The sequence below is a fragment of the Rhea americana genome, unplaced genomic scaffold, assembly GCF_003343005.1.
Source record: "Rhea americana isolate MKP2758 unplaced genomic scaffold, rheAme1 scaffold_2, whole genome shotgun sequence".
NCBI lineage: Eukaryota > Metazoa > Chordata > Aves > Rheiformes > Rheidae > Rhea > Rhea americana.
Genome location: NW_028186149.1, coordinates 11,018,615 through 11,034,903, shown reverse-complemented (window position 1 = coordinate 11,034,903; position 16,289 = coordinate 11,018,615). Strand labels below are relative to the sequence as shown.

Here is a 16,289-nt window from a genome sequence, read left to right as displayed (position 1 = left end):
AAGTACCATCGCAGAAGACAGTAAAAAAGAAGATTCTTGTGCTAGCAGACATAAAAAATGTTATCCTAACACCTCTGTCTTTCAGTAGACGGTTAAGAAATCTGTGTTGACCTGAAAGATCAGAACAAAAGAAACCCCCAAATACCCTTCATCAAATATATGTATAAGCAGAGAATTTGATCTAACTCCATGAGACAAAAAAGAAATCAAAATGTGCACTTCATATACAGAACCTTATACTACACAACAATGAAAGGACTGATCTTCAATTTACATAGATTTTACTTTGAAACAAAGAGGATCTGAGAATATAATAATACAAATAAAAAACAGAGTTAGAAACTGTATAGAATTTTTGTATGATTTTATAGTATTACATCTTAAGGACAGTCATATTAGATAACTTTTCCTTTAGTATGTATTTAACTACAGGCAGTTGGCTTAGGCAGAAGAGAAAATGAATAAAAACATATTCTTAGATCTGCCATTTACAAATCCACACAAAATTAAACTATTGGGCATTGGCTTTATGAAGGAAAAAATACTTCTTGTGAATATATGCATCACACACACATTGAAATAAATATAAAGCMTATCGCCTATACAGCTAAAAAGGATCAGGAATAAAATGTATTTATCGAGCCTATAATGCTTGCAGAACTAGAAGCCACAAAGCACTCAACAAAATATCGCACTGCACCTTCATGGGCGAGTGGGCGAAGTGCTCCGACGAGAGGCGAGCACCCTGCAGCGTGCCCCAGGCCCGGCTCGTCCAGCCGCGGCCGCAGCCCGCTGCCTCGCACGCCGGCTCCTGCGCGTGGGAGCCCGGGAGCAGCGAGGGGGCTGCGGGCCGCCCAGAKCTCCTTCTGGCCCCAGACAGGATGCGGCCACGACGCGTCCTGCAACCTTACAGCACCTTACAGACACCTTTATAATAATAACATTAGGAAAGGTCTTGTGGTCTACTAAAGACAAGGAAGGACTCCACAAAGCCCTTTCTTATCTTGTTTAGCRATTTTTGCCCCAGTGCAGTGACTGAAAGATTAGCTTTTGCCACATTTATGATGTATGCTTTTCTTAATATGATACCAACCCGAAACGAACTCTGTTGTCTGAACGGCAACAGCTGCTTAGAACCTGCACCTCCACCTTCTCCTCCTACTTCTAAAGCTTTGGAGAATTTGCATCATCACCACCGCTAAGCCAGATGAAAAGTGACAGACACGAGTATGTATGAAAATGAAAACAATACAGTTGTTCTCTAATTACATAGGTGGGTACATCTACACTAAGAGCAGCCCCAAAGCCTCCCTCGGGAAGGGGCTTGCTTCCTAAGCAAGCAGCTGSCCAGGTGGCTCTCAAGGCCACGCTTGGACCTGCAGCGCTGCAAGCTGAGAGCACTAATATATTAGTTTAAAACTGTCTTGCTCTGGTATAACCTACAGACTTGCATGTCTAGCAACAGCTATATCAGAATATACTGATATAACTGTGTATACACTACACAGTTTTGTACTGCTGTACATGAGCCAGCTTAGCTGMAGCAGGAGAGCTACCTTTCATGTTAAGAAGCCATTATTACTACCTTTTTGAAGTAGAGAAAGGTCTGTTAAACATGTATACCAATTAGATGAGAGAAGTGAAATATTACCTTCATTACTAAAGCAGCTCATCAAAATTCTGTTCTTTTTTGCATGCATCTTCTGTCGCAGAGTACTTCTCTCAAATTTTACTTTCTCCCTTAGGTGCTAATATCTGGCTGTGCCTATTCATGTCACTCTTTTAKGGATATCTGGGTCCTAAAGGCCTGTTTTTTTCTGTTCGCTTTTGGCAGGTAGTGTCTTGCCTTTTAAGTAGTTGTTCTGACATCAAATGAACTGAATTGCAACTGCACTGGACTTACCAACAAAATTGCTACAGAGATGCCAAATAATCTTGTCTAACTAGACATTAGAAATTGTGAAAATAAGGCTGTAGAAAAATATTTATGCTTGGTATTGCACTCTAACCCCTTACACCTCCTCTGGGACTTCCCAGCACACATCACTCTCCACTGCTGGTGCCAAAAAGTTAAAAAGTCTGCACGTACGTCGTGATTAATCCCAAAGGCAGGTAACACACAACAAACACAAACATGTTTCTGGCTCTGTGTGAATGAACTCAAGCTTACTTTAGCTATAGAAAATTGAACTGTCTAGTTTAGTGTAAAGTAAATAATGCCCCAAGTCATTCTCAAACACAGAACCATTATATTCCTGTATAAGGAAAGAAAAAAATACAAGTCTGTAAAACAAATAATTATCTCTTTCTTCACAGATTCTGTAAATATGCCTTGCACCAGCCTAACTTTGTGTAGCCCAGTATCATGCTGAGAAACGCTCCCAGCCCTTCTGCCAAAAGTGAAGTCTAAGACCAGAGACGTCTTGGCATAGCTGCCTGAGCAGAGGTCCAAGGGGATCACAAATGAGAAAACCCAACTTCTTACCTTGGGCAGGATCAGGTGGGCCAAACTCCAAAGAGTACCGTAGAATGAAGTTGTTATTCCACACGTACAGCTGGTTATCTCGGGGGTTGTAATCCACTGCGGCAATGTACTGGTACTGGTTGGGGAAGGGAACGTCGACGTGCTCGCCCCTGCTCAGCCTGGTGTTGTAGATGTAGTCGATGGCGTTCCTGCCCGTTTCGCTTTCGTTGTCTTGGTACACYGACCGGACGACGTAGAGGACTCCGCATATCATAAAAGCATTCGATGCCGCCCGTTTGTCGTATGTGGTTTCCCACGTGGCTTCAAAGCGAAGGGTGTAGGGATTCAGTTGGCTAATAACGATCATCCCGTTGTTTTGCTCCGTGGCATAAATCACCCATAAGCCATTTTCATCAACGGCCAGGTCAATGTCAGTCTTCCCTCCCCACCGGTACGGAGAGGTGTCATGGTAATTAGCGTAATTGATAATGGCCTCTCCGCTCTTAATTCTAGTCCTCAAGTCAAATTTTACTATGTTCCTAGTTCTTTCTTTGTTAAAAAAGACAGCACCATCATACACCACAAATCCAGTACCATCCACTCGATTGGGAAGTTTGTACGTTGTCTGCTGGCGTCCGTTTTGGAAGTCCTCTAAGGAAGCATATTCTATCAAAGTATCGGTGCGGTATGGAGTCCACGGCATGAAGTATATTTTATCTGCAGCCTGGAGAGGATCTTTGCACCAAGCACCTGCTTTTTGTTCAGCTTCATATAAATACGGTGAGTCCACAATTGCTTTCAACGTCCCCGGGCAAACAAAAACTAACAGTCACAGAGAGAAGTAAGACAAGAATTACGTCAAATTACAACCGTCTCATAATCAAARAAAAAAAAAAGAAAAAGAAAAAAAAAAGCTAGGTAAATCATAATGACTGTGTCAGGAAGAAAAAAAATCAATTTAATTGGCACTGGATTATACCTTATTTTAGAATTAATGCAGTTATCACCCTTTATCATCCACTTTTCTTAAAGTTACCATGTTCTTGCTGTACCAGTATGGGAAGTGGACGGGAACTGTTTTCACTAGTACAGACCAAGGCTCAATGGCATACACAGACAGCTGAAAATGTAGAGCTACTCTTGCATTTTCATCTTAAGACTTTTAATGAGTACGCATTAACGCTCCAGAGCTTTTAACTGGTGTGCAGCAGTGCGCTAGGTCATTTCAGTCCGAAAAAAAAATCACTTCAACTTGTTTAGAACTTTAAGAAGTGGGGAGGCTGAAAAAGGAGGTGCCTCGCTTAAAAATGAAGAAACAAAACAAATCATCAGGTATATAGAGAAAGCAATTAGGAGCCGAGAAAACAAAACACAACCAAAGCAATGAATGAAACAGACCAGGAAACCCTGTAACCATGGCATGCTATGGAGAGGGTTCTGGAAGCCAGGCAAGATGACACTTGATTAACAAGAATTTACCCAAGGGTGAGAGAAAGAGAGGGAAAGAAAGACAAAGAGAGAGGGAGAGAGAAAAAAGCAAGGGAGTCATCCCTCCAGCCCAAGTATTTCAGACACTATCCCCCGCCACCTACTTTAAGCAGCCAAGTCACTTTATTGCAAACAGTCGACTTCTGTATGAGGTGTACTTATGAGATCCTGCTGATTATCATAATATAAGAGTGTTGTGGGGAGGGGAAGGGAAGAGGTTAACATCCATAAGGCACATAACAAGGAGCTGGGGTTTGGACTGTATACGTTATTTACCTTTTTGCTCCACTTCTATTTTAAGCATCGGAAGAAAAATAAAAAAGTGCAAGGAAAAAAGAAAGAAGATTAACATAAATTGACTATTAATCTAAAGATTAAATTAGTAACAGACGCTAAATATAGGGAGAATAAGAACTGCACTATATTGGGTAAAGAGAAACAGACAACAGGAAAACCTAGCAGGAGAGAGATTCTCAGGTTACATAAGTGAACATGGATCAATCATCTTAGTAGATTAAGGAGGCAATACAGATAAGTTGGCATGTAGTTTCACTTAGTGAACCTGAATAAATAATGAATGACTTCACTAATGCATGGTATACATACTCTTSTTCTTCTCAAACCCAAAGCATTATGCTATCAGGTTGATTTTTAAGAGAATGGCACATTAATATAGTATATATGTGTTAATGCACATATACATAGCATATTAATTAGATAATTTTAAATCCAAAATACAGTATATTAATTATACAGGCATGTATATGTGCTTTGGAAACCTTCCCCCCATCTTTTCCCCAGTCATTCCTCTGCTCTTCTTTCTTGAAAAGAAAGTAGCTTGCATTCTTTAGTTCYCTTTAGGTTTTATTTGTTTTCCTGAGTGTTAATCTTGAGAATTTTGTCACTTCTTAGTCTATAACTGCAAAATCTGACTAGAAGAAACAAGCAAAAACATCTAGAAAGAGGAAGCAAAAGCACAGTAAGCAAGAAGAAAAGAGAAGAAAAAATTAACATTTAGCTCATTTAGATACTCTCCAGCATCACCGATTAAGCCCGAAACAGCACGCTAGTATGCAAGGACAGTCATACTAAATGTTCAAAACAAATACCCATCCCACCACCATGCACGGAAAATCATGAAACAAACCTGATTAACAAAATTATATTATTATTACTACAGCAATTTTTCCCCAAGGAAGTTTTAAGGAACAAATTATAGGAAGAGTTATAGCTGAAGTCCAGCTAGTAAATAGCTTTCCAATAATTATTTGCAATAAAACCTATTTCACATACTCAGTAGCCTTTGAAGTAGGTTCCCTTAGTTTCATAAAATGACCTGGAAAATGACAGTTATAGCAATCTTTATAATAGTATCTGCTGATACCAAGGAAGTGTATCAAAACTATCTGCACAGCTATTACATCTTCAGTATTATGGTATTATCCAGAAAAATGTATTTCTATGTTCCATAAGAAGTTTTGGATTTTCAGTTTCATTTAACAAAATTACATATGATTTTGTGAGAACAGTATTGGCTGAGCTATTCTAGTGTTTCTTTAGGAAACAACTGAAAAACTTTTATGGGGGGGGGGAGGTGGAAGAAAGATGCTTAATATTGTCAAAATGAGCAGTAGTTCTCCTAGCCTTTGTACATTTATGTATCCAGGAAACATTCTTGTTTTTTTGCAATTTGTAATTCTTGAGTTATCTGAGCAAACAGAAGAGGCYGTCTTAGGTGGACTCCTAGGTTTCACGATTCAGTGTTAATGACTTTCAGATGATTCTGTCTGTGAACTATTATGCATGAGTTCTTCCTCGCCAAAGAGCAATATTGCAATCATATCTGCTTCGAATCAGTAATAGGACAGTGGGAAAAAGACAGGGATAGCAAAAATCATCAGTGGCATGTCTGCTCTGAGTGCATTTGTGTAAAGCTACACATTTTTCAGGGACAGATGGGCTTATTGAAATAAATAAATGCTGCAAAGTCCAATCAATACAGAGAGAGAGAGAATGAAATACTTTAAAACGTTTTCTATTGGAATCATGAGTCCAGAAAGGGCTTAAAATAAAAATGCACCGATGTATAAAATGGTACTTTTGATGTGCTTATTAATAAAAGGGCTGACTTCTCTTATTCAGTCAAAGTGTCAACGTACATTGTGCAGCATAATTGAGAGAAATGTCAAGTATGGTATTCTCAATTTCTTTGTAATTTAATCAATAACATTCTAATTTTAGGACAAAGCAATACCTATTAAATTTGTTTAGAACTGTAGTTTTGTTGGAGATCCAACTGAGTATCTCAACAGATTTTTTTTCAACTAAAAAAGATTAGAAAAACATCAGCAATAGACCTATACTGTAAGATGCAAACAAAGGAAGCTTTTTATTAAGCATTTTGTTATGAGGGCAATGAATACAGAATCCAGAGGAAGCTCAATCGATATGCGTGACCAGGAAGGCAGCTACACATTTCTGGAGGTCAGCAAGACATAGAGAAGCTCATAAACTGCATTTTGTACAAGGGTGACACACCAGTTCCAATGCATAAAACCTCCCAATTTTTATCACAAAATCTGGTGCTAGAGCTTTCTGTAATCTCTCGTGGACTGAAAGGTGTCACAGCAAGACACAGTGAATTGTGCAGTCCTGCAATAATGAAAGATGAAGTTCAGAAAAATAGGAACTGTAACTGAACTTTGGTTTCTAATTTTAAAGTCTCATGAGCACTAAACACCCTCCTCCCTAGACCCACGAAAGCCTATCCTGCCTTCCTGACCAGTCTCTTATGCTGCAACAGCTGCTGTTTGCAACACTAGTGATTTCGGCCCTTCCGTACGCCTGGAAACAGAGCACTGGAACATGGACGAGAGAAAATATTAGACTTGTAACTAGCACTCATCAGGCAGCAAACAAGAGACTTGGAAAAATGCAACGATAGGCTTTGGGGGACAGAGAAAAAAGAGAGCCAACAACCAAAGGGCCGCTGAGGCACAATGTGGTTTGAAATCAAACTTCAAAGCTGATCTTTTATAACTGGCAACTTTCTTGATGATTGCCGGCAACAACAGAAGACTCCTCTTAAAATTTTCGAATTAGACTCATCAAATCAGTAAGGTTGGAAGGGACCTCTGGAGATCATCTAGTCCAACCTCCCTGCTYAGCAGGGTCACCTAAAGCATGTTAGAATTAGGCATAGTGTCATCACTGTACATGCTGCAGTTAACAAACTCCCAAACTTAGACTTTCAAAGACAAAAGGTATCCAGAATCGTGAGTTATGACAGACACAGAATTATATAATAAAAGGGGCATGCCAATACAATTGTCAGTAAATAAAAATAAACATTTTAAAGGTAGAGTAACTATATGTTAGAGTACAGGGTAGACMGCGCTGTGGCATTATACTTCTGAAAACTGGAAAAGAAAAGATGCCTGTAGATAGGAATACCCAATTGGTAGAATATATCCACATTTGTCTTCCTAAAACAACATAAAAAATTATGTTTGAACATTATTTGCATTACACTTTCTCTCTACGGACTAGCCTACTGGAAGTGGAAACGTAACTTCTCGTCATTTGACTGACCTCATGGTTTGGAATCAGATGCACCCTCTTTCTGGGAATTTGAAAACAAAAATAACGCTAAAGTAAAAGTCATCTTTGTGGAACAAAATCATTTTGGTTAGATTGGGGTAAGACATCACTCCTCAAAAGTGGCATAAGAAGAATGGTTATAACAAGCCACCGATACTACACACAGGAGGAATAGCACTAGGAATCACTGTATGCAGTAGGCTTCCAATCCTACAAATGGTACAGAAAAAAAAAAATCAGCATCCATTTCACAGTGACACAGCAGAAATGAAGAAAAAAAGATGATCTGTGTTTGGCCTTTAACAACAGTGAATGTTCAATGTGGTGAAACAGTACAGAATAGCATTCTGATTTAAGAAGCTTGAATCTTAAAATCATGTGCAGTAACCAGTAAGGACAGTTTTGACATGGCTTTGCTTATGCCAGAACTCATTTCCCTCCTCTCTGGACATAGACTGTCACCACAGAGTTTTTGCATCTCAGAGTTGATGTGCTTCCTGTACCAACAGAAAATGCGACTTTGGTTAAGCATTACTGTAGATTAAGAAATTCACGCTTAATAGTAACTAAAGGAAACAATCAGGCACTGCTCAAACTCCACTGCAAACACAGCTATTTCTCTGTTGAATTACAGAATGGGAAGTTACAGAAGGGAGAAGTCACTGCAAAAGATGACCTTACAAGGAAGCAAAACCAGTTAAAAATGTTGAATCTGCAGAACGTTTACAAACATGCACACATGTCAGTGAGAAGAATATTAATTACTGCAAGGAAATAAGAAGTATGCCTAAAACTAGTGAATTCTGGCTTTAGAAAGAATATTGCACAAAACTGCTGAAATAGCACAACTTCTGATTTTTTTTTTGCTCTCAATATTTATTCCAGTATTTACTCTGTTTTTTTTTTTAAAAAATGACTGTTTTGGCAGTTGATTTCAAGGCACAATTCGCATTTTCTGTTCACGGTAAAAGTGAACATTTCTTTCATGCTTTTTTCCCCGTTATTTTCAGGAAACAGATTTTAGTAACGTACTGATGAATTATTCGCTCTGAATCAGGGCTCACTTGGGAACGTGCCCCGGAAGCACAGAGTCGTCTTACAAAGTCTCCCAGCGGAGGCATTTGCCTCAGCGTGTCAGCGGTGGGTTTTGCTGTGCACCCAAAGCAACCACAACAGCAGGTAGCCTTTCAAGCAGATCATGATTAAAATTGGAGTCAATTCCTTCTTTAGAAATCTGTGAGCCAAACCAATTTGTCAGCAACTGGTACTGGGCAAAAGTACAAATTTCTAGCTGGCCTACTGAATAGCTAATTCGAGTTTGTTTTGTGGAAGAACAGTAGCCTTAAAAGCCAAACACTTAAGAACGCAGACAGACGCCTGGCCAGCATCGCCCCGTGGCTTCCTTCCACACGTGGTGACGCTAATCGGAGGCCCTAGTCGGCAAGTGCTCCGCATGCGCAACGGTTCGGTGGGCCGCAAGCATACGCTCCTTTTCCATGGAATAATAGCGCTCCCGCTCTAATTGCGAAGGCCGGAGGAAGTGAACGAGAATAAAAAGATTATACTTACTGTAAGGAACACATTCATACTGAACTTCTAGGTATTTGTATGTCCCTGGACAAGGATCAGGAAACACATCTGACCCAGTAACTACTATACATTGTGTTCGGTTGTTGCACCTGAAATGGGAGAAGAAAGCAGGCTAATTAATTTAAAATTACATTTTCATTTGCAAGTTAATACTAAAGTGGTAAATACAGTGCTAACTCTTTTCACGCTTGGACGGTACAGTCCGTAAGAAAATAAAGTTAATTAATATTTTATCAGTCAAAGTCCATAAATAAGGCTTTGAGACAGTATCTTAGTTCAAGCGATACTCCCAAATATGGGAATCACTGTTACCTCAAATGTTACTCATTCCTGAAAGAGATAGTGGTTCCCAAATATATACTGCCTGTATACAGCTATACAACAGAATCAAAGCAAAAGGCAGAGATGATACACGATGAAAAAAAGCACCAGGTCTCAATTTGGAATAACGTACAATAACGTAAGTGAGCAAYTACTTAGTTCTTTAGAGACGATACATTCTGCTGAATAGTTTTACATCTCAGACAGCTTTTTGCTGTGACTCAAGCTATGATTTTGTTTGAAAGAGTTACTGTAGACAAAGAGCATTAATATTTCCATTTTAACTATTTTAGGAGCAATTGGTGGACTCTAAGCTTCCTCTGTTAGGTTACAGGAAGAGGAAAGGAATGATCTGAGGAAATAAGAAAAAGAGTTAAAATGAATAACTGCAAAAATATTAATTAAAATATATTCTGCACTAAATACGGAAACATATGCATTTAACAACAGAAACAGAAATGCATTTGAGAAAAAAGAACTTTGTATGCAAATATCTCTAGCCATTAGGGTCTACTGAATTTAACAGYTTTTAAGTTTTTTTAATAGAATCAGATATTTTAGACTACCATTCTGTTCTCTAGAATAGAAAAGAAGTATTACATTGGAATTTTAAAGGCAAAAACTATCACATAACTGTAAAGAGACAGTCAAAATGTAATGCAGAAAAAACAGTTATAAAGAAGTGGGGGAAAAAAAAAGGTCAGGAAGTTTGGTGACTAAGGGAAAGGAGCTTGGCTGATCTTCCCGGGTGAGTTTTGTTTGTCAGCAAACTGAATAACAGAGGTCTAAAGATAAGTAATAGCCTAGCCTTTGACTCCCACGGTACATCAACTTCTCTACTGCCCTACAACTTCCCACACTCTGAATACCACATCGCAAGCTAAAATAATTTATCTTGTGTCAATGAGTTCCCACAGTTGTACACTGCAAACAGGTATGAGAATAATTTAATTCACGCTACCTCATAAAAGGTAGAGTAAGGACGACTGAAACAAATCACTTTCCTTTGAATATTCTAATTGAACTAGCACAGAACTGGATGGGACACTTTTGCTAAGTAAATCCAGGAACAAAAACTCTTCTGACTTTTTCTAGTTGATTTTTTTTTAAGGTTAGTTACTTCACTTTTAGTCTGGAGATAGGCAGGAGTTTCTGTACATGCCAAAGGGATGGAGAGCTCCCTTGGTGCTGCTGTGGAGGGGGCACAGACTGGTCCCTTGTGCAGCTYGCACAGGCACCACTGGGTGACTCAGGATACTATATATATAATACATGTATAATAATGTATGTTATATACAAAAATATACATATTAACATACTATTTACATGTATTATACTAGCGCGTGCATATGCTAGTTTCTTTAATTTTTTTTGTTTCTTTAGTATAAATTTTATTTTGAGGCAAAAATCATTCCTACAGACTTTGCATAGYGCATCATTCAATATAATGGTTCATACAGCTTTGAACTGTATGAAAATTTCATTTTACACTTGAATGAGTGGCAATTAAGAGAGAAATATTGATTTGTTACAAAATAAAATGGATATGTATTGGGAGGAATTGCTTGAGAATGAAACTGATGAAGGTCATATTCAGCTGTGAAAAAGAAAAACTTTACCAACAGTATTTGTAAGCCTTATGGAAAAGACAAACTCTTGTTCCTCCCTGTGAGACACCGCTGTTCTCTTTTCTCAMGCATTTTCCCCCAGTGAAAAACTCATAACGTTGCCATCGATCAGGGAACTAGGAAGAGCTTCACCCAACTTACATGGAAAGGATGGATAATAATAATTCTGAAAAATGCAGTACTTTCTTTCTTTGTACAGTAAGGACTAGTATCAAACTTACARCACTGTCATTTACATTTAGCAATTTGAAAAATTGGCCTAGACATCATCAGAGAAAAAAAAATAGCTGGCAATTAGCTTGAAACCCCCCAGTCATTTTAACCAATATCACTATTTCTACACAACATACTGTTAGCTTGGTACATCTATCCAAAATTGTTCCAATTGAAGGCACAATATAACCAGCTTTAATTTCCAGGAAATTGTTAGAAATTGTAGTACATGAACTAAATTTGAAACTTTAGTTAGGAAAAGACTAACYGCAGCACTGAATAGTGATACCTCAGGTTGCTGGGCTAATAACTGCCAGTTTTTTGCAAAGGGGAGCGGAGGAAGCACCACTATAACTCACAGACTGCAAGGACTAGTTGTCTACTCTCAACACTCATTTCTTCAGCAGTTTAGTTTGAATGAGGAAGGGTTACATTTTCATAATGCAAATGCATCACTCCGAATCTAGTAATCTAAAAATCAAAAGGAGTATTTAATTAACAGTTACAGTACAACGTCTGAACTCCTTTCACCTCAGGAAGAAGACTGTGCAAATGAGGAATGGCCCTTTCACACACCAAATTAACACAGAAAAAAAAGGGAAGTGAAGCAACCCGCCGTTGTGCTGTAAGCAAGTACTCGCCGCTCCCGGCGCATCCATCGCCCTGTGCACAACCCCTCTCCTGTGCTCCGCATTAAGGACAGCTGTACTTGCCACGATAACTTGTTTGCATTCCAGCTCTAATCTTAACTTGTACAATTCCCAACAAATTGCTTTAGCTCTTTTTTTTATTATTATTATCTTATGCTCATTACTGCACTTTCCCACGTGCAACGTATGGAGATGAGATTCCATGTGCAATCTATTGTGYGAGGTGTTTTAATCAATAATCTCGTTCTGCTGATTAAGCAGAGGCTTCTGTTTTGGCAAGATAACATTAGTTTCTTCTGTCATGCTCCAAAAGCTATTGGGAATCTTCGGCAGATCATTAGATATGCTACAATAAAGCTTYGGTACATTCCCTTTTCTTTCTTAAATTACTTCTTCACTGTCCTATCATTCCCCGTCACCGCTGGCACTGCATTATTATTACAGCTCCCCTGAAACTTGCACTAGAGCTATGTCTCCRGGCCATAAGATGCCATTTTCAATTGAAGCTTCTGCTTGAAAATATAAATTAAGAAAATTTCATTATCTCCTGCCAAGGGCCATTATTCACCACTGTTCTAAGGAAGATTAAAAATGCAAAATCTACGGACTTGAACAAATAATCCAGCAGTGAAATGAAATGCTCAGTGTATCATGACTGGACTAGAAAGCTGAAGTATTGAAATCCAGAAAGCAAATCCTGGAACGATTTTAGTGTTAGGTGGGTCAAACAGACTGACTGARGGAAGAGGTCATCTTTATGGGTAAGTTATGTAAGGTACATAAAGATACATACAGTTCCTTTGCAAAGGTTTCTTGCAGTTTTGCCCAGTTAAGATACATTAACAATGTCCACTACACAATTTATCCTTCTAATGCGTCGGTTTCGCACGGGTAGCTTTTGACAARTATAATAACATAACAGAAACATCAGTGTCATTTTGAGAGGAATATGGGTTAAGGCCTGGCAAGAAACAGCTATCAAAATAACTCTGGGTATTCCCAATGCTGTGGTTTTCTGTGAATGTAGTGTTTCATTAAGCAAAGTAAAATTGGCAGGGACTATCAAGACGCAAAAAAACAGCTGTATCTACTTCAATTTTTAAAAAATCAAAAAAAAAGATAATATAGTAAAGCCATGTTTAATAATTTTTTTCATAAAAATGTTAATATGTTTTTAAAATCTATTTTGAAATGTTTTGAAACTTTCAGGTCAGCTTTGACAATATTTCTCTTTCAGCATATTGATTAAATACTTAAAAGCTAGCATGATGACATGCTCCTGCATRTTGCCTGCAGCAACCTGCCTAAACACCACTTGCAGCATGTAAACTATGAGTCGTAGCACCACATACTCCATATGGTCTTCTTGTTCCTTATTTCACCCTCTGTGAGTTGCAACCTGAGCAGAGGGATGGGAATGTGGAATGACTACGCTCCGTGCACTTTTAACAACAGCTTATTTCAAATTGAAAAATTCCTGAACCTCTTTACCAGAATAAACAATTATTTCTACATATGTATTCCTGACAGCCTAAAACCACCATGTGCGATGCGCTTCTTTTGAATGCATATTCACTAGACTTCCACTCCTGTTAATAAGCTCAAAGTTAATACGTATGAAATTGTCAAATTTACTTAAATACAATGATTTATTAATTTAGTCCGCAGAAAATATATACAAAAAACAGATATAAAATAGCCAGAGAACAGGGATGTTATTTTATGGGTATATAAATACACCTGCATGCACACACACATACTAGAGCTGGCAACATATTTAAAGAATGTATTTAACAYCTGAGTTTCAGTTAGCATCACTTCCCAAGCCTTCACTCTGCAGCCCAGACTTGAAGCAGCATTGCCAGCCATCACTGCAACACCCATCTTGCTCCAGCAGCAGCAGCACAGCCGTACAGCCGCACACGCTCAGGAAGAGTACACACATCCATACKCAGCCTTGCTTTCTCAAACATGGACAAGTAGCACTGTAACTGGCTTTTTAAAAAGTCAGGCTGCCATACCAGGAATTTTGCTTATTTGTGTATAAGATTAAAATTTTAAAAAATTATTCTCAAGTTAGAACCCTAATTATTCCCAATTATTTTGAGGAATGAGAAAAAGAACAAAAAGAAAAGAAGAAAAAAAAGTAAAAAAGAAAATATGGAAAAAACAGAAAAGAGACAAAAATACAGAAAACAGTAATAATTTTACTTAGGCAAAACAGATTTAGTGTGCTTAGATGCTGATTTTAATAAACTAAGGAAAAATGGGAGATATGTACATGTAAGAGCAGAATTTGGCCATAAGAATTGTATTTTAATAGTAGAGATTTTCCTGTGACTCTTAATGTATTAAGGCCTGATACAAATTAGAAATGTGAAAACTCATGCTCCAGCCTCAGCCCTTCCTATACATTTGGCAAAACAAGCACTACAGCAATAACCCTGGCAGCCTCTGAATAAAGCTAGTTGGGGAAAAAAAATCTGAGAAAAATGTTCTCCTTTTGTTTTCAAATATAATATTGATGATTTGTTGAACTTTCCTAATTACTGAGTAAACATGACATTAGAAAACTAAACAGTGTGTAATTAATATTATAGAAGAAGGCAGCATCATAGCTTTGTTTCTGTTTGCCCAATAAGTATGTAATAATACGTAATTACGATTTTTTTTTAATGCTACAATCTTGTGGAAACCTAAGGGCAGACAACTTTAAAGATGAAAATCCAAAATATACCATAAAACATAACAGAAAATGTACAATTCCCAAAGGCCTTTCCTTGGCATTATCCAATCTGATTCAGTATCAATGAATATATATCAGACTTGTATGGCAAAATAATTTAACAGAAAATTTTTTGCTTTCAACCTCTTCTTACAATTTTAATGCATTTAGTTATGACCCATTTGCCTTTTAGCATTCATGTTCTATAAGTTCAAAGCAGTCACCATTAAAATGAGGGATCTCCCCACTTGCTCACATCCTTGCTATCAGATACATTTTTCTTCTTGTTACAGTTCATTCCTGTTTCAGTACTTTGCTGGAGTAAACACTGTTACTAYGGGGTTATCAATAACCTGAAACTGCATCAGATAAAATAGAAAAAGGAAAAAGAGAAAGAAAATGAAAAAGGAAAAGGTAGAGGTAAAATGCATGCAGATTCCAGGAGAACTGGTAACTCCTGCCTTCTCTAGGTAACTCTTACAGTACTTTTATAGTCCCATCTTTCTATCCCCTCTGCTTTCTGCCTGTATATGTGAAAGGCCCATTACAACTAGCAGAGCCTTTGAGGAGCTGATTATAGAGCATACACAGGAAAACTATATATCAAAAAAAACGCAATCAGGTGTGCAAAGTAAGCAGCCTAACCTTCTAACGAGATTAACTCGTGTCAGGAATGCACAGGTGCACGCAAAACCAGACACTTGTACCAGCATGCAGCAGAAGAAACCCGTTTTTGAAAGAAATTGTTTCTAATGCAACCCTGCCTGAGGAAGAAGAGAAGGAAAACAAAGCCATATTCATRATCTTGTCATACGGTTTGCATGTGTACGTCCTTGCAAGCGCAGTGCGGCACAGGAGTGAAGACAATCCATGTCGTAGCACGCGCGCTACGCTGAACAGAGCCGCGCTACCAAARAGCAATCAGTTCAAAAGACTCAGTTACATGTTTCACCACCTAGACAAAACAAACAGCCTAAAGCTACGCTCCTTTACCAAGGAGAACTTCGGTGGTGCAGCGTGGCAGCACCCGAGCAGCTGACCCGGACGGCTGCCASGGCGTGGACGGGACAGCAGCAGCACGGCGCCCGCGCGGCGCGAGGGTCGGATCACCAACCCACGACAGGACGCGAACGCTCACGAGCCCGCGCTCACACAGACACCACCGGTGAAGGTCCTGAAGCCCAGTATCTGGCGCCTAGGCACGACACCGCAGCAGGCTCGCAGGCGGGGAGCACAGCACCCGAGCAAAAACCCCCTCCTACTCAGTTTTGTAACACTGCATCTTCCCCATCCCCGGCTTGCCATTTAAGCACCTTCAAATGTACYTAGAAATTGTGTAACTTAATAGTGCTTCTGAGTCACGATTCTACGAGGAGTAAGTTAAACCATAAACTACAATATTGAAAACATGCGCAGTTTTATCCTTCACATTAATTTGCATAGATCTTTAATACATTTGAAAAATCACCCACTTAAATTACTAAAATAAGGTATTGCAAAAGATAGCGGTGATGTTACGGCACCTTCTGGTATTTTTAGAAGCCTCGATACACTTTTATTGCTCACACTTTTACTGGACCTTCAGGTCAGTTTAATGCAAATTAGGCTTG

General features: G+C 38.7%; 1 protein-coding gene across 5 annotated transcripts in view; it reads right to left on the bottom strand.

The window, feature by feature from the left end:
* The window catches only part of ADGRL2 (adhesion G protein-coupled receptor L2), a 171,752-nt gene that overhangs the window by 42,035 nt on the left and 113,428 nt on the right, over positions 1-16,289 (bottom strand). For all 5 annotated transcript variants that reach the window (XM_085303480.1, XM_085303485.1, XM_085303483.1 and 2 more), the window contains exons 4-5: positions 9,122-9,231; positions 2,486-3,286 (exon numbers count right to left, since the gene is read on the bottom strand). In XM_085303480.1, coding sequence (XP_085159606.1) covers positions 2,486-3,286; positions 9,122-9,231 — 911 coding nt within the window. The remainder of the gene's footprint in view (positions 1-2,485; positions 3,287-9,121; positions 9,232-16,289) is intronic.